The 27,311-nt window shown below is 41.3% G+C and overlaps 1 protein-coding gene and 1 long non-coding RNA gene across 2 annotated transcripts; both read right to left on the bottom strand.

Annotated features, from left to right (window-relative positions):
- Nucleotides 1-270: 270 nt before the first annotated feature.
- On the bottom strand, nucleotides 271-8,090 carry LOC146643711 (uncharacterized). The gene is made up of 2 exons (XR_014909249.1): nucleotides 8,001-8,090; nucleotides 271-7,584 (listed from the first exon to the last, which is right to left on the bottom strand). It is a non-coding gene; the product is annotated as an uncharacterized LOC146643711 (long non-coding RNA).
- A 5,986-nt stretch (nucleotides 8,091-14,076) lies between these two features.
- Nucleotides 14,077-27,032, bottom strand: recql4 (RecQ helicase-like 4). The gene is made up of 28 exons (XM_085396395.1): nucleotides 26,674-27,032; nucleotides 26,550-26,583; nucleotides 26,382-26,464; nucleotides 26,100-26,246; nucleotides 25,598-25,755; nucleotides 23,908-24,985; nucleotides 23,742-23,824; nucleotides 23,565-23,664; nucleotides 23,146-23,323; nucleotides 22,717-22,827; nucleotides 22,136-22,303; nucleotides 21,956-22,048; nucleotides 21,727-21,863; nucleotides 21,532-21,615; nucleotides 20,754-20,942; nucleotides 20,368-20,550; nucleotides 20,048-20,249; nucleotides 19,652-19,845; nucleotides 19,441-19,524; nucleotides 18,597-18,734; nucleotides 18,364-18,483; nucleotides 18,001-18,226; nucleotides 17,376-17,505; nucleotides 17,119-17,285; nucleotides 16,370-16,547; nucleotides 16,035-16,188; nucleotides 15,834-15,942; nucleotides 14,077-14,269 (listed from the first exon to the last, which is right to left on the bottom strand). The coding sequence occupies exons 1-28, from the start codon at nucleotides 26,755-26,757 to the stop codon at nucleotides 14,148-14,150; spliced, it is 4,734 nt and encodes a 1,577-aa protein (XP_085252521.1). The 5' UTR covers nucleotides 26,758-27,032; the 3' UTR covers nucleotides 14,077-14,147.
- Nucleotides 27,033-27,311: the final 279 nt, after the last annotated feature.

Raw genomic sequence — 27,311 nt, 5'->3', positions numbered from 1 at the left:
GAGTAATAAAAGATTCAGCACAACAGACAAGTATCATGTTCAGGATTTCTCTGATCATTAAATCACTATTATTGCCACAATTTGTTTTATTCACCCTTTGGGCAATGTTACTCCACTTGTGTATCCCTACCAAGAGCTCCCTAGTGGCCAGTTAGTGAGCTCTGTCAAACAGTCCCCAAATTAGTTATTTGTTATTATTACTTGTTTTCATGTCACTTGTCTGTTTTCTACTGCACCCTCCTCACACATTCTTAACACAGCAAAGCAAACATTAGCAGCCCATCCACATTCCAGAGGTGCTATAAAAAGATTTCCTGTAAAAAGAATCACACATAAATTCATCCACCCTCTTGTTCTATCTCGGTGGAGGTTAACCTTAAGTCGTAGTCAAGTCTTGTCAGCTTTTACCAGTCAGTCCGTTTGTTTTATTTCCAGTCTTTCATCCATTCATTCATTCATCCATTTTTCTTTCTTTGCTGATAGCGGAAACCATCGCCGCATTTAGATTTCCGCCCTCAGCAAAATGAGCTCATTTCAAAAAGAAAAAGAAGAACTTGAGATCGGATTACCTCGCTGAATCCTTTTTTAGACAGGGACTCTCATCTCTAATTGTCCCCACAAGTGTTTCCTCCAGAACCCATTTCAATGCGGAGAAACTCACTTACAACAATTTTCTCGCCGACGTGTAATGCTTGTAATTTCCGATGTGCAGATCTGCTTAAAGAAAAGATTCACAAACAAAAATCAGTGCACTGTTCAAAATATAAAACAAAATAAAATGAAAGATAACAAAAACAAAAATGCAGACGCCCGGGTCTTAGGACTTGTCACTGAATATTCCTCCCATCAATAAAAATACCCACCTAAACCTACACAGAGTCAAATCAACACCACCTCAACCTTTTCATATTCATACACCTATATATTTTTGTGTTCGTGAAACAAAATTGAACCGTTTCCATATTAAGTAATTTGAGCTCTTGAAATGTTTTAATTCTCTTAATTCTGCCTGTTTATTTCAACACTTATTCAATGACTTTTATTCAACTGCTACTTGGTCACTCAAATCTTAGCTGTTCAACTTGCCTAGAGTTCAACAAAGTCTAGATCCCCGTTATCATGAAACTTGAACGGGTGTACGATGATTTACTTACAGTAATTTAGAATCATCACTCAACCTAGCTCTACTACTGGCACTGCGTGACTTTTCTCACACTGGAAACCAGAATTTAGTACAGAACTTTAATACCTCAGGCAATCGTGTTCAAGGGCTGCCCCCCCTTTCTCTTCTTCTTCGTCCGTGTGTTCCTCCTTTTATTAAATCTCCATCCCAATGATGTGGCGCTCTGAAATAAGACTCACACTGTTAATTCATCGTTTTCACTCTGCATCACTGCTCAGGCTGTTTTCTTTTCTTTTTGGTGTACAGTAAACAATTGAGTCGAGGCCTTAAGCCCCAGATATCTCGCACAGGCATCGTTTTCATAACCAAACCGCTCCGGACCCTGCTCCCCAGACCACACAAATGCCCTCCGGGCTTATTATTGTAACAGATTCTGTATTTGGATTTGTTGTGTGCAGCATTGAGCCTTTGTTAATAAAGCATTCTTCATTGCAGCAGCTGGAGCATTGTGTGTCACTTCTTAGTGAATTGAATCAACATTTTGATTTTGGTGCATGGGTATGTATCAGTTTTCACTCCTTCAACGAGTGCATAAGTGTTCATGTGTGTGTTTCTCTTCATTCTAAGTCGGCGCATGCAGAAGTGTGTGTTTGTGTGTTGGTGTATGTTTGTGTTCATCACCTTCCTGTTCTGTAGTGTAGGTAAACCAGCGGCCTGAAGCATGCCCTGGGGTCCTCCCCTCCTCTTTGGGTCTGTTTTCATCCGTTGTTGCAGCTGCCTGCATCTTCTCCTTATAACTTGACCCTTTTGCTTCTGTAGCTCCTTCAGGGCTTGCTCCTGCTGTTGGAGCTTTGCATCAGGTCTGGCGACCTCCTGCTCCAGCAAGCTTCCGCCTGATTTCAAGTCCTGTATGTGGGACTCCAAGTCTGACTGATGAGTTCAATTAGCAGCCAGCTCCTCCGGAGCCATGCTCAATTTCTGCTCTGATGCCTTGAGCTCTTACTGAGGGCCAACACCTCAGAGTCTTTTCCTTCCACGTCAGATTGGAGTCTATTTATGTTGTCTTTACTTTGCTCCACGGCCTTCTGCAGCTCTGCTGTTCGGCTCTTCTCAGAGGTCAGCATTCTTTTGCTCACCCTCCCTTTTCCTCCGGGCTTAATGCACGTCTCGTCACAGGTCTGTCAGCTGACGCAGTCTGGGAATTTTCCCCCGTGTAGTGAAACGGGCTTTAGGTTTAGTGCTCTCCGTCTCTGCTGCATGAGATCGCTTTTTTGCAGCACTGTTGACATCCTCAAGTTGTTGTTGTGAGTCCAGCTGCTGTGGCCTTCAGGGGTCAAAGGGTCAAAGATGGTCGCGGAGAGGGCAACGATGGTAGAGGGGAGGGTAGGAGTTCAGGTCAGCTTCGGCTTTCAGAAAAAACAAAAACAAAACAAAACAGGCGAACAGGAAAATGATGTTGTGTTGGCTGTGCTGTGTTGGCTGTGTTATCCCGAGAGGGGAGAAACAACGAGGTCTCCTTTCCCCCCTTTTTTTTTTGTTTTTTCTCACCACATAATCAACTCATAACCCCTCAAGTTGACAGGACAACACAGGTACGTGTTAAAATTCTTAAGATCCTGTTTAGAAACCTAAAAAGGAATTTTCTACCATTCAGTAGTCATTTGTCTTAAACAATCAACAAAACATGTCCCAATTCGACCCTTTTAACCACTAAATTTGTCGTGTCCTCACTTAATCATCAGACCAGTATCTTTTCTTTTGAAGTTAAGTTGTTGTCCTGCAACCCAGAGAGTTTATTTGTCAGTAGTGTATAAACTATATCATTTAAAAACAGGTGTATGTTAAGTGTCGCTACTTTAACCTTGCATGTACGTGCACATGTATGTAAGCTGTTTCTTCATTGCATGTGTGGGTGCGTCTGTATGTGGGTTAATTTAACTCTTTCTCAAATGAGGCATTTCTCCAACACGCACATGTGTCTGTTCCTCACTTCTCATACCTTTCTCTGGTTGTGTGTGGTTTTATTTGTTTCAGTCATTTACCAGGAACATCTTTTCCTTTTCTCCATGTCTTCCGCCAGAGGTTAACACTGGTGAGATTCAGGGACACAGCACCCAGAGCAGTTCAGCGAGAAAAACCTGCCTAAAACTACATTCTCTCTTTTTTTTCCGGGAGGGGTGGGGACAACTCTGGTGTCCAGCCGTGAATTTTTAGCCAAAACTTGGCCTGTCTTCTGCTTCCGTACTCAGGTTTCCAGGTTAAGAAAAAACACCTGTATGAGGACACTAAACATACATTTAGTATTCGTATAAACATAACTGCCTAAATTATTGAACTCTTGAGGAGGGTTGATTTAACTCTTTACTAACTTTAAACCCCACCATAACAATTTCTCACTCACAAACTTCTATGCATCCATTTAAACATGTGAAGCCAGCACAAATTCACACTCATACCCCTACAGCAAAGCTTTAACATACCCACAATCCAACTCCTCCCTTAAACGGGAGAAATCACCCTGGATCAACCAACTCTTTATAAAACGTCAAACAAAGATAAACCACAAACATTTCTACACTTCTGTGTCTTCCACGCAGCACACTAGGCAGAAAAACACCGATTACTCACAGTCTATTGAATTTATACTTAACATCACAACAAAAGAAAAACCTGCTCTTTTCACAACTCTCACAGCTAAAGCCACCAACTCCAAACCCACAGAATTAAATCAATATAGTCAAAACTCTTACCCAGAGCCTCTGAAATAATAAAAAAATCACCAAACACTCGGTTACTTTTTTCACTCGCTCCTTCTCACTCCCTTCTTCCTCATTCTCCTCTATACAGCATACACGCTCGCTCCCGCGGACCCACTTGGCCCCGCAGGCTCACTCGGCCCCCACCTTTTTTCTCTCACAGAGACAGAGAGAGAGACCCTTTTCCTTTTTTTTTTTCTCCAGCACACATACACACACAGAATCCCAACTGAGAGAAAGAGGGAGAGAAAAGAAAAGAGTTTGTAGAGAGGAAGTTATAGTTATAGTTTATACCAAGAGGAGGAAGTTTTTAGCAGGAGTTTCAGATTTAACAGATTTATAGAACTTATTTACACACACAGGTAATTTATAATCTATATACACACGGGCCCGCATAGACGTCATATGCCAGAAGAGGTTACACCTAACTTTTTGACTAATTTAAAAGCACCTATAGCCCAGGCCTAGCCTTGCTGGTCAATACACGCCTCGGGAACGCCCTCCCGATAGCGCTCGAATTCCTAAGAAAACACCATATGCCAGAACAACTTTATCTCACTTCTCTATTTCTCTGCTGGTGTTCCTAAATTTTTGACTAATTTAAAAGCATCTTTCAGCCCAGAGCCCGGCTCTTGCTGATCAATTACCGTTTCAAGTACGCCGCCTTGAAGAACGGTCAAATTACTAAATTCTAATTACTTTTAAAACTACTTCCCCGCCAGGAAAACACGGAGCTCCACCGGCCACGTGACACATCACAGTTCACGCTTTTGGCTTTACTTAAAGCTCAGTGTGCCCAACGTTTAGATAGGATGCAGCCAGGTCTAACCTTCTTAATCAATCAATGCAGTAGAAGGCAATCACTCATAGATTACCTGGCCAATTAACCGGGAGTCCCAAGTCCCCAGCGGGAGGCCAAACCGGGCTAGAACCTAACCACGCGTCCGCGATTAGGGGTCAGCGCCACCTGCTGAACAACTGCATTCTTAGAGAGCCTAGCTCTCAGTCCTAAACGAATTTACTTGTTTTAAAAGCCTCACTGTTGGACCCCTGCCATCCAGTTTCATTTATCTGAAGCCCGAGACCGTCTCTGCTACCCAATTAAAACCAAATGCCCTACACTACCCAGGTGACTGCTGGCATCCAGTCAACCCACATTTAAACCTCTTAAACCGTATTTATTTGTTTCCACACACCTTAAACCGTATTAACTTAAACACATAACTTCTTAACTCAAAATTCACCCCCAAAATAAACAGCAATAAATTTAGTCAGACTACTATGCCCTATTTTAAAACTAATTACTCAAGATCACTATGGACCAACGCCAGAAGCCCATACTGAGTGAATATTATTTAATTAAATTTAGTTTTAACTTCCAATATAGCGCCTTTGGATAAAAATCAACAGGTGGCACTCACCTTTCCTTTTCTTATTCCGCCTGGCGTCACTCAGATAAGCTGCTGGCCTTCGCCCCTGTTTGTCACCTCAACGACGAGCTGCAAGCTCCCTTCTCCCCCAACCGGAGTTTCGGCACCAAGTTGTTACGTCTGGTTCAGTTTGGGTAAGAAGGAAAAACAGCCGAGTCCGTGTAGGTGACAAACATAGTGATTTTATTACATGCTTCTAAGACAGAAGCATGGGAAGACAAGCGTACAGCCACAGATCTCCAAAGAGTGGACCGTTCCCCATCCTTATATAACCCATGATGACATCACACAGTTAGACCTTACTGGAAATGATGAGTCTCCCCATAGTCCAAAGTTCTCCTTATACAAACATCAGATGATACTTTAGAGAAAGAGAAGTGTGTGACATGTCATGTTGTGCAGTTCTGTGAGCCTGTGTGTCCAACTAGAGAATGTCCTGACATGACCTCCCTGTGTAAATAAGGGTGAACGTGCGTGTTTACATAACTCTCTATGTGCATGTTCTGATGTAGGCCTGCAAATGAATTAGAACAAGGTCCTGCTGGACCCTCCAGTTATGGACGGTGAATACAATGCTGTGGATACCATTTGAGACTTGATTACAATGATGATAATATGCATACATTAATCTTTACTCAGATTACCATAGATATAAAACAAAGATTATACTGTCATCAGATTCCACAATGGTAAATGATTAATCAATGATAACTAATTATGAGAATACAAAATAAAATATCTCCTGGTCACAAAGCCTGGGACTCCTAGTGTTAAATACTTGTTGCTATTTACAGTGAAACAAAAAAAAAATCCAAAACATTTCCACTAACCAGGTAATCTAAATGTTTACAGCTCAAAAGCTTTATGTGCATCTCCTGAAGTGGAGTAAAGTTTTAACAATGGCAATAAAAAAAACTGGGGGAAAAGGAACACAAGTTCAGAAAGTGGCTCACCTTTTCACTAATCCCCTTAAATTTGGGTCATAATAAATTTCAGTCAAGTAAATAATTGTTATTCTTATCATGTTTAAAAATTTTGTTCAGTAATATTCATGCACACACAGCACAAAATCCCACACTTTAAGTTTTACTTCCTTATGTCAGTTCGTTTCTGGGTCATGGATTTTATTTTCCTCACCTGTGGGGTTTTATTCAAAGGAGCTTGCAAAGAAAAGCGTCTGGACTTCTTTAAGTTGCTTGAAGACGTTTCACCTCTCATCCGAGAAGCTTCTTCAGTTCTAAGGTCAAATGGTGGAGAGTCCCAGATATAAACCTAGTGGGAGTTTCCCCCCACGGAGGGACAAAAGGACCCCCTGATGATCCTCTAATCGCCTGAGCCAAGGTGTGAAACTGGGTGTGGGTCCCAATAGGGCTTTGGAGCGTGATGTCACGGGGGTGGGGGGGGGGGGGGGAAGAAAAAACTCATTGTAGAATAAATTTTCCACCCTGATGTCAAACCGTCTTGAACAACATTTATAAAAGACCTAAAAGAAACAATCTTAATAACTGATTTTAGTGTTGGATTTGTCATACCCTTTTGAAATGTCAAAAATATTAGTAATAATATTAACTAAAAAATTTATAGAATAGAAGTTTGAATCTGTGATCTTTCAAAGCTTTTTGTTCTTCAGCTGGCCAGAGTCTCTCTTTTAAGAATGTTCCAGATTGTTGAATTGGCCACTCCAAAAGCCTCTGGTATCAACCTGATAGGTTTATTTTGGTTTTTCAGCATAATGGTCTCCCCCCAAACTCTTTAAGTCACATATTTAAAGAGTGAGAAGCTGCAAAATATAATTTCAACACTTTTAATCAACTTCACATATTACGTCTGCTTCATGTCAGGAAACAGTAAGAGAACATGTGTCACCTGGCCAGGAAATTGTGTATGAGCTCATTCTCAAATTACTTTTGACCTTCTGGAAAAAAGAAAGCATGTGTGTAATTAGTAAACCTCACAAAGTAAAGCTGAATGCCTGCATGTCAATCACTTCTTGATTGTTTCGGTTAGTACAGAGGCAAAACTACAAAAGCTGCATCTTTTTCGTGCAAGATATCGAGTTAAATCAGGTACGTGCACGGTGGAAGTACAATGAATAAAGAAACCCAAGCACTGCTGGCTCTGTTTCACTTACCTCACTCTAATAAGCCTGTTTGAGCTTTCAGCTTTCTTTTTTTTCTTCTTCTTTTTTTTTTAAAGAAATATGATGCTCATCACACCAACACAGATTCACTTGCTCACCAAGTGGTTCAAGAGAAGGCCGGTACATCTCTGATGCCTATAGATTAAGCAGCAGGTAGGAAAAATTAAGCTACAAAAAGAGATTTAAATACTTGTTGCTATTTACAGTGAAACAAAAAAAAAAAATCCAAAACATTTCCACTAACCAGGTAATCTAAATGTTTACAGCTCAAAAGCTTTATGTGCATCTCCTGAAGTGGAGTAAAGTTTTAACAATGGCAATAAAAAAAACTGGGGGAAAAGGAACACAAGTTCAGAAAGTGGCTCACCTTTTCACTAATCCCCTTAAATTTGGGTCATAATAAATTTCAGTCAAGTAAATAATTGTTATTCTTATCATGTTTAAAAATTTTGTTCAGTAATATTCATGCACACACAGCACAAAATCCCACACTTTAAGTTTTACTTCCTTATGTCAGTTCGTTTCTGGGTCATGGATTTTATTTTCCTCACCTGTGGGGTTTTATTCAAAGGAGCTTGCAAAGAAAAGCGTCTGGACTTCTTTAAGTTGCTTGAAGACGTTTCACCTCTCATCCGAGAAGCTTCTTCAGTTCTAAGGTCAAATGGTGGAGAGTCCCAGATATAAACCTAGTGGGAGTTTCCCCCCACGGAGGGACAAAAGGACCCCCTGATGATCCTCTAATCGCCTGAGCCAAGGTGTGAAACTGGGTGTGGGTCCCAATAGGGCTTTGGAGCGTGATGTCACGGGGGTGGGCGTGGAAAGGATTTTGGCCCGATCCGCCATTTTGGGGGTCTAGCGCAAGTGAAAAGGGAGCACACACAACAGCCACGGTTCGTATTTGCTGTGTGGTCGGCTGCAATGTTCGATCGCACGACCGGCAAGAGAATAAGGTTGAAAATGGTTTATCTTTTCATTCTTTCCCAACCTGGAAGCAGCTCATGTATCGATGTTAGCAAACGAAGGCGTCCAGCCTGGATAGCAGCTGTGAGACGAGCTGACGTGCAGTTCTCTTCCATCTCCAAATATCTGTTGGTGCTCCAGACATTTTCATTCCGGTAAGTTCTATATGTTCATATCACTCTTTATAGCCTATTAGTTTCATTTTCGATGCGCTCTGAGGTCGTAGCAAATTAGAACAAACATCCTACTGAGTGATTTTGCAGAACTACCTTCTATTTATAGAGTTGCTAATTATTTGCCATTATTGCAGCAAACCAGCCGATGAAATGGATGAAACATCATGACTGGGTTCCAGCGCTACACAAGGGACCTGCTTCAAACAAACCACCATGCCAAACAGATTACTTCTTCCATGTGAGGGTGAAGAGGTGACCCTTCTGGATAAGATGGTGAAGGTTTGCTGCGTTTGGTGAACAGTGTGATAATAAAACCAGAGAAGAATGAAACCTGCTCCTGTTAAATGTTCTTAAGTCTTGTGCTGTTATTTTTTCAAAAGATACAGTAAATAAAGTAACGTTAGTAGTGGGTGATATCATGTAAACACTCATGATTTGGTGTAAACATTTTGTCATTTGTAAACTGTAAATGATATGGGGGGGGGAAGAAAAAACTCATTGTAGAATAAATTTTCCACCCTGATGTCAAACCGTCTTGAACAACATTTATAAAAGACCTAAAAGAAACAATCTTAATAACTGATTTTAGTGTTGGATTTGTCATACCCTTTTGAAATGTCAAAAATATTAGTAATAATATTAACTAAAAATTTTATAGAATAGAAGTTTGAATCTGTGATCTTTCAAAGCTTTTTGTTCTTCAGCTGGCCAGAGTCTCTCTTTTAAGAATGTTCCAGATTGTTGAATTGGCCACTCCAAAAGCCTCTGGTATCAACCTGATAGGTTTATTTTGGTTTTTCAGCATAATGGTCTCCCCCCAAACTCTTTAAGTCACATATTTAAAGAGTGAGAAGCTGCAAAATATAATTTCAACACTTTTAATCAACTTCACATATTACGTCTGCTTCATGTCAGGAAACAGTAAGAGAACATGTGTCACCTGGCCAGGAAATTGTGTATGAGCTCATTCTCAAATTACTTTTGACCTTCTGGAAAAAAGAAAGCATGTGTGTAATTAGTAAACCTCACAAAGTAAAGCTGAATGCCTGCATGTCAATCACTTCTTGATTGTTTCGGTTAGTACAGAGGCAAAACTACAAAAGCTGCATCTTTTTCGTGCAAGATATCGAGTTAAATCAGGTACGTGCACGGTGGAAGTACAATGAATAAAGAAACCCAAGCACTGCTGGCTCTGTTTCACTTACCTCACTCTAATAAGCCTGTTTGAGCTTTCAGCTTTCTTTTTTTTCTTCTTCTTTTTTTTAAAGAAATATGATGCTCATCACACCAACACAGATTCACTTGCTCACCAAGTGGTTCAAGAGAAGGCCGGTACATCTCTGATGCCTATAGATTAAGCAGCAGGTAGGAAAAATTAAGCTACAAAAAGAGATTTAAATACTTGTTGCTATTTACAGTGAAACAAAAAAAAAATCCAAAACATTTCCACTAACCAGGTAATCTAAATGTTTACAGCTCAAAAGCTTTATGTGCATCTCCTGAAGTGGAGTAAAGTTTTAACAATGGCAATAAAAAAAACTGGGGGAAAAGGAACACAAGTTCAGAAAGTGGCTCACCTTTTCACTAATCCCCTTAAATTTGGGTCATAATAAATTTCAGTCAAGTAAATAATTGTTATTCTTATCATGTTTAAAAATTTTGTTCAGTAATATTCATGCACACACAGCACAAAATCCCACACTTTAAGTTTTACTTCCTTATGTCAGTTCATTTCTGGGTCATGGATTTTATTTTCCTCACCTGTGGGGTTTTATTCAAAGGAGCTTGCAAAGAAAAGCGTCTGGACTTCTTTAAGTTGCTTGAAGACGTTTCACCTCTCATCCGAGAAGCTTCTTCAGTTCTAAGGTCAAATGGTGGAGAATCCCAGATATAAACCTAGTGGGAGTTTCCCCCCACGGAGGGACAAAAGGACCCCCTGATGATCCTCTAATCGCCTGAGCCAAGGTGTGAAACTGGGTGTGGGTCCCAATAGGGCTTTGGAGCGTGATGTCACGGGGGTGGGCGTGGAAAGGATTTTGGCCCGATCCGCCATTTTGGGGGTCTAGCGCAAGTGAAAAGGGAGCACACACAACAGCCACGGTTCGTATTTGCTGTGTGGTCGGCTGCAATGTTCGATCGCACGACCGGCAAGAGAATAAGGTTGAAAATGGTTTATCTTTTCATTCTTTCCCAACCTGGAAGCAGCTCGTGTATCGATGTTAGCAAACGAAGGCGTCCAGCCTGGATAGCAGCTGTGAGACGAGCTGACGTGCAGTTCTCTTCCATCTCCAAATATCTGTTGGTGCTCCAGACATTTTCATTCCGGTAAGTTCTATATGTTCATATCACTCTTTATAGCCTATTAGTTTCATTTTCGATGCGCTCTGAGCTCATAGCAAATTAGAACAAACATCCTACTGAGTGATTTTGCAGAACTACCTTCTATTTATAGAGTTGCTAATTATTTGCCATTATTGCAGCAAACCAGCCGATGAAATGGATGAAACATCATGACTGGGTTCCAGCGCTACACAAGGGACCTGCTTCAAACAAACCACCATGCCAATCAGATTACTTCTTCCATGTGAAGGTGAAGAGGTGACCCTTCTGGATAAGATGGTGAAGGTTTGCTGCGTTTAGTGAACAGTGTGGTAGTAAAACCAGGGAAAAATGAAACCTGCTCCTGTTAAATGTTCTTAAGTCTTGTGCTGTTATTTTTTCAAAAGATACAGTAAATAAAGTAACGTTAGTAGTGGGTGATATCATGTAAACACTCATGATTTGGTGTAAACATTTTGTCATTTGTAAACTGTAAATGATATGGATTTTACACTGTTACTGATGTGATGCTCTATAAAGTGGTTTTAATTAAAAAAAAAAAAAGGCAAAATTATTTTGTTTCTTTATTCAACAGTGGGACTCAGTCAGTACATATTCAGTAAATGCAAATTATTTACACAGCAGTGCACTACAGGCATAAATCTAGACCCCTAGATAAAACATGGCATTATAGCAGTGACAACTCCTCCACAGTAGCAGGTGGGATTTTTCTGTTTTGGGGACGGCTCCTTTTACCTGTCACTACAGATGGTCTGTTTATGTTTTGATCAAGAGCCTTTTTTTGGGCAGCTGAAGAGAAGTCGTCTCTCTTATGGCCAACCTCTGGCTGTATCTTGGTCATATTACCAGGCAAAACCCAGTATGCAGGTTCATCTGTAACAGTCCTTGTGCCACGGATCAACACTGTTCCGTCTACTTTAGACAGAAGAGCAGCGACGTGGGTGCAGGGCTCTGCGACTCCGGCCATACAGCTGCAGTGGGCGACTTCAACCTTCCCTGTGATGCTCACAGTGACCCATGGCTGCAATGCTGGTTCATTCAGTCTTTGAGAGAGCAACACCTGAAACACACACAGACAAAGTTCATTTAAAGACAAGAACTATGAGCCAAGGCCGACACAAATGTGTTTTATCTACTTTATCATAAATGTAACAAAGTGTCTAGAAAGTTAGCACATACATGTAATTATGCATTTCTTTATGTGTCCATCTATAGAACGCTGCAGGTTATGGTCTAAATCTGTCTGTTCTCTGTCAGAAACCTGCCTGCAGAAAATGAACCTAAAGTATGTAATGGAAGGATGTCATCACTTTAGAGATGGAGAAAGCATAAAGTGACAATTATGAATCACTTAATATGATAAGGAGATTCTGCAGGTCATTAATCAATGTATAAAACTAAAATAAAATGTATTTTTAGTGACACAGGATACAAATATGGAAGCAAGATGTATAATTAGAATTATTTATAATAAACATTAATAAATCATTGCAATTTCTTTAACCATAGAGAATAACTAAATCCTTCAGGACAATGTCACATCAATGCACTGAACTCACTATGTTATCCACCTAACAGCCTCCACATGTTCTCACTGTAATTTCCCCTCATGAATGAATTTATGCTGCACTAATGTGAATATTTGCAGGGAAATCAAACGCATTTCACACGCAGTACTCGAGCTGACTTACCTTTGTTTGAATGACGACTTGTACGCGCTGACTCCACAGATAAGGTATGAAATATGTCAGGCTACGTCAATAGCGGTTGGTCTTCAGGGTTTCTACTCCACGGCCGTATTTCATACGGGTCCACATTTCCAATGCACGCTATTTTCTGCAAGTACCGCCGCTTCGCCTCTGGACACAATCGGTCTCTATACAGTCCATTCTCGTTTGAGCTGCTTTTAAGCATCTTGTAATCGTTGTTCCAACACAGTGTGTTTGATTTGATTCGTAGACCCCGAAAATGGTGCCGCGCTCCCACAATGCATTGCGGCGTGACGTCAACTCCAAAGCCCTATCAGCCAGAGTTTCAGGTGTGTTCATTGTGAAACCTGGCCCCACCTTATCGTACGAATTCCTGAGGTCAGATGGCCCAGGATGTGAGTGGGTGTTAAGGCGTCTGGGAAGGGAACTCAAAACTGGATTATAGATGGCAGAGAGTTGGTGTCGTAAACCACCGCCTCTGTTCAAAGATGGTCGCTCACAGTGGACATAGATGGCTTCTTTCACTCCTCTTTCAAACCATCTGTCCTCTCTGTCCAAAATGTGAACGTTGGCATCCTCGAAAGAGTGTCCTTTATCCTTAAGATGCAGATGGACTGCTGAGTCTTGTCCTGTGGAGGTGGCTCTTCTGTGTTGTGCCATGCGCTTGTGAAGTGGCTGTTTGGTCTCTCCAATGTAGAGGTCTGAGCATTCCTCGCTGCACTGTACAGCAGACACCACATTGTTAAGTTTGTGTTTTGGCGTTTTGTCTTTCGGGTGAACCAGTTTTTGTCTGAGCGTGTTGCTGGGTCTGAAATGCACCGGGATGTCATGCTTGGAGAAAACTCTCCTGAGTTTCTCTGATACACCGGCTACATAGGGGATGACAATGTTGTTGCGTCTGTCCTTCTTATCCTCCCTCGCTGGTGTCTGGTCTTCTTTTCTGTGCCTCTTTGCTGACTTTAAGAACGCCCATTTAGGATAGCCGCACGTTTTGAGTGCTTCCTTTACATGTGTGTGTTCCTTCTTTTTTCCTTCAGGCTTAGAGGGAACATGTTCTGCCCGGTGGTGTAGGGTCCTGATTACTCCAAGTTTGTGTTCCAGAAGGTGATGGGAGTCAAAGAGGAGGTACTGGTCCGTGTGTGTGGGCTTCCGGTAAACTTCGATGTTGAGTTTGCCGTTCTCTTCAATGTGACTCTCCACCATTTGACCTTAGAACTGAAGAAGCTTCTCGGATGAGAGGTGAAACGTCTTCAAGCAACTTAAAGAAGTCCAGACGCTTTTCTTTGCAAGCTCCTTTGACTACGATGACCTGAATGACTGAGAACCTTCACAGACATGTGAGGTTTTATGTTTACTGACCACAGATTTGTTCTGTGGTTGTCCTATTTTTTAAATAAATGCATCTCAAAGACCAAGATACAAAAATATATTTTATTTAGTTTTTGTATACAAACAAATGAGACGTACGTTAAAAAAAAAAAAAAAAAAAAAAAAGATAGGACCATCTGGTCGATCACTTGAAGCGAATGATCTCCTGAGTGGCCAGTCTGATGAGCTGGTTGAAGTCAAACTGGATGTACTTCCTCCAGTAACGTCTGTCTTTGCCGTAGGTTTGAGCCGGATAACACGGACTGCCTGAAACACAGGTTGGATTTATTTAGCGTTAGTTTATAGAAGTTTTTACTTCAACATCCACAGCTGATGGATCAAAGGCCAAACAGTGAAATTCATACATGAGAAATAAATCGCACTGTCAACTTCTCCTTAGTTAAATATCAATGCACAATTACTATTATTAGCTGTGTTTAACTGTGGCTAATAACAAAAGGAAGGCTAAAGATCAAGGTCTATAATTCTGGGAGGTGCTGGATAAAACTTATTTTAATAGAAACGTGCCACCTCAACCTTTTTTCAGGTTGACAGCCAAAGAATCCCAAAAGAGTAAAATAAAATTCAAATGTAGGAAAATGTGAGAGCGATTATCCCTGTATCTGCGGTTATTACACTCTTGCATAAATCCAGATTCAGGTTAGTGTCAGACTGTACAGCTGAAACCCTAATGGAGGTCTTCATAACTTTCTCGTCTACATCACTGCACTGGTGTCCTCTTTGGTATGTTCAGAAGTCAGCTGCCAGAGATCTTACCTGCATCAAGTCAGATCCTATATCTTCTTTAAAAATCCTTCTCCTCACTTATCAGAACTTCTCCTCCCCTACACCCCATCCCAGACTCCGAATTCTCCTGATAAAGTCGTGCTCTCGAGTCCCCACAGAAAGTCTTCAGTCCTTATGTGGGGACTGTTCCCATCTGGGATTTGTAACGCCCCGGCTTTGGAAATTTCAACAAGTAGTTAAAATGTCACCTGTTCACGAGGTTTTTTGTCTAAACGCTTTGGGTTCTTAAAAAGATATGTTATAAACATCATGTTCTTTCTGAGAACTTATATAAATTAAAGATAAAAGATAAGTGTAAGGAGGGAGTTAGACTTTTGAAATAAAGAGCCCATTGGTCAGCTGAGAAGTGAACATGTGATTAGCTGAGCACAGTGAATCTCAAACTGTTTGGCACTTCCAACGCAAGTCATCTCCCGAGCCCCCAAACTTCTCAGCTCCTTATTTTCTTAGCTATTTATCCCAGTTTACAGTTGTAGTGAGGAGGGAGTCCATCCAGTACAACATACAGCCTGAACACACTGACAGGTCAACACAAAGGCCTCTCAAAACCTTTTTTCTCTCTTTTTTTACATAACACATAAGTAATTTCGTTCCATGCCTTGACAGATAATCTATAGCAACAATTTTCTGACGCTATCTAGCTTATGTTTGTACACTTTGAACTATTAAAATCTCAGCAAAACTGAAAAGTCCTAAATTAGCTCTCTAACGACCTCTAGAGGTTTATAGGTTCACTGCTTTGGAGTTGATGTTCTGACAAACAAAAAAATCTGTGACCAACTATTCACAACAGACAGGCTTCAGCTTTTTTAAGTTGGATAATTTGGTGCCATTTAAAAGGATACATTCTGAATATGTGTAAAGGTGAATGTAAACAAGCAAACACCTCCACATTTATTGTAAAGCATGAAGTACTTCAGTGAGAAGGGTTTGGAGAGAAAAATGTTCTGGTCCAAAAAAAGAAAAAGAAAAAAAACTACCTGCGCTTATGCAGGTAAATGTGTGTGCGCATGTGCGTCCTCACCTATGCCATGGAAGATACGAGCGACAGCCCTTCCAGAAAACTTCTCGTCACTTCGGTTGGAGAGGAAACTTCTGATGTCGGCTCTGATTTGATCCTCCCAGTCCAACAGCTAAAACATACAGAGGTAAGCCGAATCGTTCACAGACTTCACGTTAACTACAACTCCTGAAAAGTTTTCTACATTATTTGTCTTTGTAAAACCTTATATTTGTCGAGCTCCTCGAGATCAAAAGGTTTGAGAGCGTGGTCCCTGTCCCGCCTCTTATCAAAGTACTCGGACAGAAGGCTTTTTAACTGCAAACTGCGGCTCTCGTCCAGATCGTCTACACAGGACAGTACGCTGCAGAAGGCAACACTGAAGCACAGCGAACACAAAGTCAAACACCAAAGCAGACAGAGGGTAACTGCACGCAAAAAGACAAACGGTCAAAGCTAGCCAATACTGGAAAACAGGCTAGATCTTATTTAAGAATGTGTTTGTTTTAATTAGTGGATAATCCATAAAATCAGCGGATAATTAAAAAAGCTTAGCGTACCTCTTGAAGGCCTTAAAACAGGCCGTCAGCTGGTACAGCTGCGTTCTCTCTTGGTCCTGCACTCGTTTATGGAGGAACTGACAGACTCTGTCTATCTCCTCATCGCTCAGGTCGCCATAGGAACGAAAGTAGAACGAAGGACTGGAGAATTCGACGAGGACGCCGCTACGTCCCCCAGCTGAAACAAAAGCATTTTTGACTGATTATTTCTACTGCAGCCCAGCAGGAAAAGAAGGGAGACATCCAACAAGCATCTCACAGAACTAAATTTAGACTCAAGGTTAGACCCTAAAACCACAGAGGGTCGATCAGAGAGTGACACTGACGTTAGAAGGCAACAGGGCATCCCTACATGTATAAGCAAGTTGTACTTTTTATGGGCTTTTAGTAAAACTTTAAATTAAACTACACTTGCAAGGAAAATACATATAAAAGGTCAGATTGTCTTAAGAACACAAACTGATGTCAGGAAAATTGTAGGTACAGTAAAAGTATCTATGGCAGCCCGTTTCCGCCTCTCATACTCTCAGTGATGTGAGACCCTTCTGAACCGAATTCAAGGCAGCTTAATACTTTTTAAGGTCTTCTATTACTAAATGTATGTTAAAGACATTTTCAGACTTTATAAGGGCTGAGATCCTCCCTGAAACATTTTCCATGGCGACTGCCTGGATTGTTATTGCTGTGAATGTGTGGATACTAAATCGATACTAAATGAAAACAAAGCAAACATGAACTCATGAACAAACCTCTATCGGTGCTCCACTGCAGCTGCCTGAGTCCTCTCTTCACGAGAGGGAGCTGCCATCCCATAGTGTCCGCGACCTCGACAACATCAAACTCAAGCTGGTCGCACTGCTCCACCCGCTCGCCCGCCATCCGCCGCCTGGCCAACACCACAGCGATCGGAGGACAACTGCAGAGAAAAGACAAGTTTAAGACGTCTTAACAGTAACATTACAATCACAGACGCACACGTTCATGTGCCCGGCCAATGTTGTCATACATTTTAGTGATTTTCTGGAGCTGCCTCGGCCCATCGTAGCAGCTGACTTTACACACAGACAGAGTGGGGTGGAGCAGCTCCACGAAGCGCTGTGGGTGCAGCTCCAGATAGCAGAGCAGCGTTTCCACACCTGGAAAAACATAAAAAATGTTAAAATTTCAAAAACACTGGGAGTAGTTGTTGTTTGCTGGATTTTAGAGTGTTTCTTGGGAAATTTAGGTTGAATTTCTGTAATCTACACGATTTGTTTTGTTCTGTTAAACCAGATAAGAATAAATACGAGTGATTTTATTAGATGGTTTTCTTATTTTAATGCAACGTTTGCTCCAGTTGTATCATTTTATTTGTTTTCTAAATTCATCTGTTTGAGCGTAATCTGGTCATCAAACTGTTTTGGCTTTAGCTTTTTGGCCTTTTGCTTTCAGCGGATTCAGCGCACGAGCCACTAAACAACCTGCGTGGATGAGATCAGGCTTAAATTCTGTCTTAACCTCGAGTCAGAAATAATTTTTAAAATGTTTAAAGATTTATGCTAATGTGCTTTCCGTGTACAAATCAGCCTACACCTGTTCATTTTACTGTCTTATCAATCAATGTGATTTTTTTAGTGTACGTTTCCACTCACCTTCCTCCGTGATGTCCAGAGCCTCGATGGTCTCTTGGATGGGAATCGCTCTTTCGTGCGTGTGACAGACTCGCTCTCTGGGCCAATCACAGCGCTCCTCTTCTTGGTCCCTCTCCCGGTTATCTCTCTGGTCTTCTGTCTGTTTTTTCATCTCATCCTCATTTCGTTCCTCTCTTTTATCGTTGTCTTCTCGGATGGCTAGCCCAGCAGAACTGAGATCTGATTCCTTGCAGTAAAAATAGTCATATTACCAAAAAAAATTATGTACTAAAAAAGTAATTATGAAATTAGCATTTCATTATTTTTTTGTTTAAATTTCTCTATTGTGTGAAGCGATCAGAGACCAGTTCCCACTTTACTTACAGGTGCAGCAGCAGGTTGTGATTCATCTTTGTCTGACATGTCTTGCTGAGCAGAAGAATTCATGCTGCTCTCCTGATCGCACACATCCATCACCTCCAACAGCTCAGAGTCTTCAACATCCTACACAAACACACAGACACACAGTCCTTTACTTCACAGAAAGTTTGAGTTCTACAGACAAAGACATTTCTTCAGGCTAAAACACACTCACAGACAGACGAAGGAGGAGTTACCTTGAAGAGTTCCTGCTGTTTCTGGTGTATCTGTTTACATTTGCAAGCTGGGAAAACTTTCTGCACCAGTCTTTTCACCGTATAGTAGTCCACTGTGTCTGCGTAGATATGGCGACGGAGCTCATGGAGGTCTCCACCCTACAATCACACACAGAATGACATGATATTATTCGTATATGCAATATACACTCACTGGTCACTTTATTAGGTTCACCTGTACTGCTCCTTGTCAGTCCAAATATCTCATCATCAGACAATCACACTCAACACGACAGCAACTCTATGCATTTTTCACATGCACACGTTCGGTTGGAACCTGCTGAAGTTCAAACAGAGCACCAGAATGGAGAAGAAAGATGATTGTTGGTGGTGTAACAGTGTGATATTTTCATGGCACATTTTGGACCTCTCATTACCCACTGAGAATCACTTAAACACTACAGTCTACATGTGTATTGTGCTGACCATGTCCATCCCTTTATGACCGGGAGCATCTCAACTCCTCTCTCTTACTTACACAAACATTTTATTACAAACTGATTGTGAATATGACAGAAGGTTCATGATTCCACTTTCTCTCTGGTTTATTTGGGGTCATTTTATCTACACCGACACAGAACGCCCCCAAAGATCATTATTTATAAAGTATTTAAAACGGGATTTGTTTGAAATTGCCAGCTGACATTGAGGAAGTTCATTTCTTAAGCACAGTCGACCATCACAACAAATGTGTACAAAGACCTATTTTTTCCAAGAACTGCAATCCCACTGCATCAGTACTGCTTTCTGTAACTACATCATTGACGTCAGTAATGAAGAAAGTAATCACAATTTTAAGACTCACCTCCGGGTCCAGGAAAAGGTGACAGTGAGCCGGCTCTCCATCTCTTCCTGCCCTCCCAATTTCCTGAACGTAACTCTCAAAACTCTGTCAACAAGAAAAACAGGATAAGATGCCCCAAAACAGACTAAAAGAGAAAGTTAAAAAATATTTAATGTATTTTCAAGTCCAGTATGAGGAGACACGAGTCAGGATAGATCCGAGCACTGCCCACCTTAGGCATGTTGTAATGGATGATACCACGAACGTCAGATTTATCCAGGCCCATGCCAAACGCCACTGTGGCCACCACGATCCTGAGCTCTCCGCACATGAAGTTGTTCTGCACGCGTCGCCGCTCTGACCCCGACAGGCCGGCGTGGTACGATTCAGCCTGCCATTTCAGTGGTTTACGAATCTTCTTCCGAGCTAAATACATAAAGGACAAAACCACAAAGTCAAGGAGACTGAAGGAAATAGACTTCACCTGTAATTAATGTTATCTTAAGTTATGTACCACAGATTTCCATAACACAGCATAGGCTCCACATACATATTTCACTTGTTCCCCCGCCATATCAACTCTCTCCTTACTAGTTTTTAATTAATCACATTTTTAAAAAACACTTACCCAGTTCTTTCTTTCTCTGCCCTACAGGGTTGTTTTCTGACCGACTGCTGCTGCTGCTCTTCTTGTTTTCTTTTAACAGCACCCCTTGAAGGCAGGTTCGGAGAAGTGCCGCCACACGCACCGTCTCCTCTCTTCTGGTGCAGTAGACGATGATCGAGTCAAGACAACCAAACCGATCACCTTTCAACAAGGAGACTAAAGCCTAAGACGACAATTGCACACATTGCAAACTCATTTTAGTAAGAGAAGGACTCTTGGATCTAGAACTACTAAAAATCCACAAATAAATGTCAGTCAGGACACAAAAACACTCATTTGACCTGATCCTTTTCTCTATCCGTGGACACAGAAAGATTCAGGTTTGGAGGCACAGCTGCAGATCTGACAGCAATGCCGGCTTGATCACTGATTTCCAGATGTTTAGCAATGTCCAGAGCAGTGGACAGAGTGGCTGTAGCTGTGAGTCCTAGCAAGCATCGTACTCCCAGACGCTCTCGTAACACCTACAAACAAGCACTGTATTAAAGACTTAAAGAGATAATCAAGAGTGATACCACTGTTCTAAAGAAGCCAGTTTACATAAATTTGACAGAACTTTTTACTTGTTTCAAACTGGAAAGTTCAACACAGTGAGTTGTTTGAACAAGTAGCAGAATTAACATCACTTGTGTTAGAGTACAATTATCTCCAGAAATCATCAACCCACCTTGCAGAGTCTTAGGTAGCAGGGTCTGAAGTTGTGGGACCACTCTGAGACACAATGAGCTTCATCTATACAGGCGAAGGCCACAGGAGGGAGCTCCTGAGCAGAAGGAAGACACCCTGAACCTGAACCTCCTCCCCCAACAAGGGCTTCTGGAGAGAGCAGCAGCAGACATACCTGGCCTGACTTCACCTGGAAAAATAGCAGGAGGTGAATACAAGGTATGAACGGAAAATAATCAATGATATAGTAAAGTTTCAAATAAGCATAGAAGTCAATTAATTCACGCCTGAAATTAGAAGATAAGGTGCTGTAGAAGTCGGCAAATCGCAAGCAGAAGGATGAGGAGGGACAAACTACACATTTTGACTTTTTGTGGAGAAAACAGCTGTTACTTCTGTGCAGAGGTGTGCGAGCATATGGAACTGGGACCACATCTGCACACACCTTGATCTGACTGATTTGAAATTCCAACTCTATCTGATTTAAGACCATATGTGGATATTTGTATTCACACTGGCATAAAAAAGGGCATCTGAGTGTCGCAGAATATTTAAAAATAAAATAAATAAATATGTTTGTATGACTAACTATCTTAAACCATTTATTTGCATCCCAGCCAAAGAACTGGGACTGCAGGAGAAGAAAGACTTGCATCTAGTGTGACTGGATTCATGGATCCAATAAGAGGCTGTTCATTTTTCAATGACATTAACAAAGAAGCTGTAATCAACGTGGCTCAGTCTCACTCATATCTTATTCTTGATGCACTTCCTTTTACCTTTTCTATCGCTGCTTCTCGCTGTTTCATTGTCATATTGGAGTGGATACAGGCCGCCTTCAGCTTGGCTGGCAGGCCAGACAGCTGCACAGAAACACAAAAAGATATTCAGCAAATACATTCTCAACTCTATCATTAGTTTAGAGAAATTAGATTTGCTCTGTGCCTACAGCCATCAGGTGTACAAGTGTTTACCTGGTCGTCCATTAGAGAGACGAGAGGCGATATGACCAGAGTGATGCATTTGGATCTCTGAGCATAGAGGTAAGCTGGGAGCTGGTAGCACAACGATTTGCCCATCCCTGTTGATAACACTACGAGGGTAGACAGACCTAAAGGTGGAAACACACAAACATGTACAGAGAGATTGTAAATTAGCAAATGAGTGTGTGCAGATGAGCTCATGAGTGTGCTCACTACATACCCGACAGGATCCTCATGATGGCTTCCTCCTGTCCTGGTCGAAATGACTGATAGCCAAGATCTCTTAGAGCCGAATAAACATCTTCATGTGTTTCTTAATATAAAGAGAAAAATCAGTTCTTAGGCCAGTGTACTGTATGTCTATTTTTCAGATTTCATGAGATCAGTGTGCAGTCCTTACCCTGGACTTTTCCATCCTCTGTGAGCTCATAAAGCGGCTCCATGGGTGGAGGAGGAGGAGGTCGTTCATAATCGGGGCGAATCACATTCAGCAGCACTTCATCTTTACGCTTACTGTCCACTTCCTTTTCCTGATCATTCTGCTCCTCTTTAAAAGTGGATGCTGCCACTGGAACACACAAACGCATCGGGGTCTAAACGTGCACGACTTAGGAACACAAAACATCTGTATTTGACAGCTTCGTTACTTAAAACAGCTCAAATTTAAGCTCTAAAAATAAATGTGCACAAATTTACATGAACAAAGTGTTAAAAACTTTTTTCCATTAATGAGCAGATGTAAACATACACCTCCAGTCTATGTGTTAGCTGTAGAAAACATAAGGTTAATAACTGCTCTTATTGTAAAGTAAGAACAGTTATTAACCAGATAAAAGATAAAACTAAATTTCACATAATGTCATGAATATGATGCACAAAGTAAAACTTAAACAGTGCATTTATGACACTGGAACTATGCAGTCATGCATAAGCCGACTAGTTCTGTCAGAGAGCGGCATGCAATCAAGTCAACAGATGTACCCTGTGGCTGAGGTTGTAGTGTCCCAGTTGCCCTGGCAACTTCCTCCAGGGTGGGTAATTCAAACGGCTCCTCCTCAACCGCCTTCTCGTCAGCAACAGGAGGTGGAGGGGCTGCAAAACATATCAAAACTTTTAACAGACCTGTGATGCTGATTTCCAGCTCTGAAACTTTATTTTTGGACTCTAGCAGAGCAACTCCGTCATCCTTCAGATAAAAGACGAACTGAAGGGCGTCGCTGGAGCTTTGAAGAGAGCTCTTCTCTCTTTACAGCCACCCTCCCTACAAGTAATCTTTTTGCTAACTGACTTCCTCTTACTATGGGTGTGACTGCCGTGTTGACGACACTAAGGACTGTCTAGAGCATTCTGAAGGAATCACAACAAGGTGAGATATGCGTTTAATAATAGTTATTGTTGTTCCTGCATCACCTCGCCCTTTGCAGTCAATAGCCCAGTGTCCGGTCCCTCCACATTTGTAGCAGGTGTCACCCTGTCGACTGAGGCCCCCTCTGAAACCCCCTCTGAAGCCCCCCCATCTTCCTCTGCCAAAATATCCCCCACCTCCACCGAAACGCTCTCCCTTCAGCTGGAACTTCTGCATGTACAACTGCAACACCAAGAAGACATTTATGACACCAAGAAAATATAAAAAATGCATTTTAATTACTCAGTTTGTATTATAACAAGGACGTGTTATACATGATATAAGCATAAACTCTTTGAGAAAGTGTGCGCTTCTTCTCACTTCTTTTTGATATGTAAACCTAAAAAAATAGGCCTTAAACTTTCATGCACAATGATAACCACACACACACACACACACAAACAAATAAATAAATGTAATATACCTGTCTGCGCAGAGCAATCCCTCTCAGGGCATAGCCTTTGACATGAGATTTCTTCTTCAGGTTTATTTTCACAAAGTTACCCTCGGCTCCTTTTGCGACTCTGTTAAAACAGGAAAACAAACACATGTAGAAACCTTTCAAAGACATTCTGCTTTCCTCACATGCACTTTGTCCTACCTGGCTCTAGCAGACTGTGCCCGATAGATTTTGTTAACTCCAAATTCTTCTTCTATGTCTCCAAACAAGTTCTCTTGGGGCATCTAGACAGAAGCAAAGCTACATCAGATAATCTTATATAAGCTTAAAATAAGACATACAATGCACCCTCCAAATCCCCCCTTGCCTTTTTTGGTCCCTTGGTTTCTTCCTCTCCTTCACCCTCTCCATCACCTTCTTTTCTCTTGCTTCTCTTTTTCTTTCCTGCTCCTCCGTGAGCTGAGCTGGGGCTAACGTCAGAGCTCTCCTCTTTCTTTCTACCACCTCTCCGTCTCTTTTTTACTCCTCCTTCTTCTGTAGCGTTTCCCTGCGTGTCACCCACTTCTCGCTGCCTCTTCTTCCTCCTATTTTTTGAAGCTTTAGTTTTTGGACTGCTTTCATTGTCATCATCAGCTGTTATATGTGATGTCTGCCCTCTTTCCATCTCCTCCTGTCCCTTCCTTTTCTCTTTGCCAACCCCTTCTTTCTTGCTTTTTCCAGAGTTTGTAGCACTAGTAGTGACTATTTTATCCCCTGTTACACTCTCAGACTTTTTACCTCTTCCCATTTCTAATGACTCCTGTCTTTCTCTCTCTATATCCATCTCTTCCTTTGCTTCTCTTTCGACTCCTTGCATTTCCCCTTTTAATTTTTCTCCCTTTTCTGCCATCCCTCGTTGCTCCACATTCATCTCCTGGTTGCCTGCTCCAGGCTTCTCCTCTGCTCCCATCTCTCCAAACACCTGACACCTCTCTAGCCACTTCCTGTCCACAAGGCTCAGCCTGCTGGCAGGAGAAGGCCTTGCTCCAAGGCCTCTGCCTCCTCTGAAACCTCCACAAATCTGTGGACTTCCGTTAAAGCCAATTACACTTTCACCACCTGCAGAATCGGTACCTCTATTCTGAGTTTTTGATGTTTCAGCATTTTCTTTTACATCTCCTAAAATGCCTTTAGTTTCACTTCCCATAGTTCTGGCTCCTACTTTTGAAGCCCCTAAATTTTGCTCAGGGGATAAGGATGACAACAGGGTGGAGGATCTGATGGGAGAAGGACTTAAAGCAGAGGTAGTGAATTGTGAACTAGTGTCTTTGCCAATGCTACAGCTACCAGCAGCATCTGCAGCTTCATCATTGTCCTGTCTGAACGTTTCAAATGGTTGAAACGGCTCTTCAGGCTCTGCTGGTTGGAGCGTCTTTGAAGCCAGAGATCCCAGGCAAGGATTCATTCTGTAAGCAAAGACGTGATAACAAGGAGGGCTCACATAAATCATCACAAAGTCACATTATTCAAGCTTTTTAAAGTGGCACAAGCAAAACAACTACTTAGTAACCATCTTGCTTGAACACTCAAAAGTAAAAGACGATATTGGATTCTCCAATATCCAAACTGCTTTATTTTGCAATTCATTCATCCTAATAGTAGTGTTAAAAACAAAAGCAATCAAATTTTTATAATAAAAATGAGAGAAATAGTATCTCGGGTATAAATTAAAATTAATTCCTTTTCCTTATTTTCTGGTTATATATATAAGTAATCCATATGAGCTAAAAGCTTTCACAAACTGAAAACCATCACTAAATTAAAGTCATTTTTTTCATTAAAGGATTTAGAAACAGTTATCCACGTCTATGTTATCTTTTCTATTCTTGTATAAAGGATTTCCAACTTTCACTCTCCCTTTCTTAATTCCAAATACAGCTGCTCGGCTCTTAAGAAAGAACAGCACATCACTTTGGTCCAAAAGTAAATTAGCATCTATGCTCACAAAATAACTTACTTATCACTGAATAACACTTATTGTTAACATGAAATGAAATTATTTTCCTTGATCTAATTACCTTGGTGAAAAGGGACTGAATTCAGAGTCAGTGGTTGTGGTCTTGGCAGTGGCAGCAGGAGAAGTGACGCTCTTTGTTCTTATAGTTTGTTCATCTTTCAAGGAGTCCAGAGGTAGCCGACCAGGACGGTGCATTTTCTTCAGTGACACAGGCCTCTCCTTCATTAATAATAAATAAATAACAGCAGAACAAACACATTATTATATAATGGCTACTTTGGTAATTTCCTAATTTCAATATCTCATTAGTTTATTTTATTGTTTTCTGTCCACATGTAATCCAGGGAAATGATAGAAATCATTGAAAAAATTAGGCTTAAATTATTTCTATCATTTGCATTATCTTTGTATCACTAAACAACACAACATGTAGGGAAAATGAAATTAACTACCACTGGTTAATGTCATCATCCTCACAGATGGTCATCAACAAGTGAATATGGTCCTTTTGCAGGCAAATCAGTCTTAGCACAACAAGTTGAATTAGGTGTGGTGATTCTCACCTTACTGATTGAAGACAAGTTGTTTTTAAGCTTTAGGCCATAATACTGAGAAGACGCCTTCAGACTGTCTCTGTCCTGGGATGTCAGTTTGGGAGATGATGTCGGCAATGCACTGCGGTTCAAGTGGGAACCCCAACAGTCTGACTCCTTCATAGACAGAGACAGAAAACAAAGCAACAGCCTCATTGAGAGATTTGTTCAGATATGTTAGATATTTATTACATTTGAGATTAAAACACAAACGTCAGACAACGATGGACACAAAGAGAGCCTCCTCATTACCTTTTGGCTGTGAGTATGCCCATTGGCGGCCTCATTGCTGTTCTCTTTGGCTTGTTTTAAGCTGCGGTATTCTTTATACAAGTCTGCAAGGAAGACACCAAATAAATCATAATCTTCTTCGCTTATTTACACTACAGCTGGAAATTCATACTGATGGCGAGCACTCACTTCTGGTCTCCTCTGGAGCCCGATCAATGTCCTCCTGAAAAATGTACCATTCAGCGTTCATAAACAATAATACTAAAACAGGTAGCATGCTAACAAAGCTCGTTGTTGTTAACAGTTAACTCACCTTGTTGGGTTTTCTCTTGTGCTCTTTGACAAACCCCTGCTCCCAGTTTTTCAGCAAAACTTTCACGTCATTGTAGCGATCCATGCTGAGGTGGACAGGGCTGTTTTCAAACTGCTGTCGGGCGATTTTCTGTTATAACATTGGCGTTATTGTTCTTTTTTCAAAGAAAGTAGCAGCGTAAGCTTATATGTTTATCCTCTATTAGCTGCTTTAGCTTCTTCTCACTCCAATTAACATCTCTGCCAGTATGGCAGATGACATGAAGACATTTTTGTGAAGTATACAGTAACTATCAAAGCTCCTTCCGCTGTGTTGTTTACGATTTTCCCGCGCCGGAAGTCAGCTTGTGTTGCCAGGTTCTTTCCTGTATCCTCCGATCCCACAAAATTGCTTTTTTGGTGTCAAACGATTGAGTTCAAGTATTTTTTTTTTAATCATTAATGATGAAATGAAAATATAGCAATGAAACAACAGCGCCTTCAATACATAGCTGTGAAGCACGTACATTTATCTTGCAAAACGTCAAATTTCTTAAAACTCGTCACCTCATTTGTCAAGCAGGCACTTCCGCTTAGTTTTGACCCGCCTTCATTAAAGAGACATGGACAGTTTAAAAGGACTCAGCTCTTTGATCTATG

This window comes from Rhamphochromis longiceps, linkage group LG22, assembly GCF_057381845.1.
Source record: "Rhamphochromis longiceps isolate RC_006_pf linkage group LG22, R_longiceps_female_GT1.1, whole genome shotgun sequence".
Taxonomy (NCBI): Eukaryota; Metazoa; Chordata; class Actinopteri; order Cichliformes; family Cichlidae; genus Rhamphochromis; species Rhamphochromis longiceps.
This window is presented reverse-complemented; position numbering and strand designations above follow the sequence as displayed.

Bases quoted from the DNA above. Each gene is read 5' to 3' on its own strand.
- recql4 (XM_085396395.1), bottom strand. From the start codon at position 26,757: ATGGATCGCTACAATGACGTGAAAGTTTTGCTGAAAAACTGGGAGCAG. The intron at 23,324-23,564 runs GTATATTACATT...TTGGTGTTGCAG, and splicing joins GGATTGCTCTGCGCAGACAG to TTGTACATGCAGAAGTTCCA. The intron at 19,846-20,047 runs GTAAGTGTTTTT...TTATGTATTTAG, and splicing joins GCAGAGAAAGAAAGAACTGG to CTCGGAAGAAGATTCGTAAA.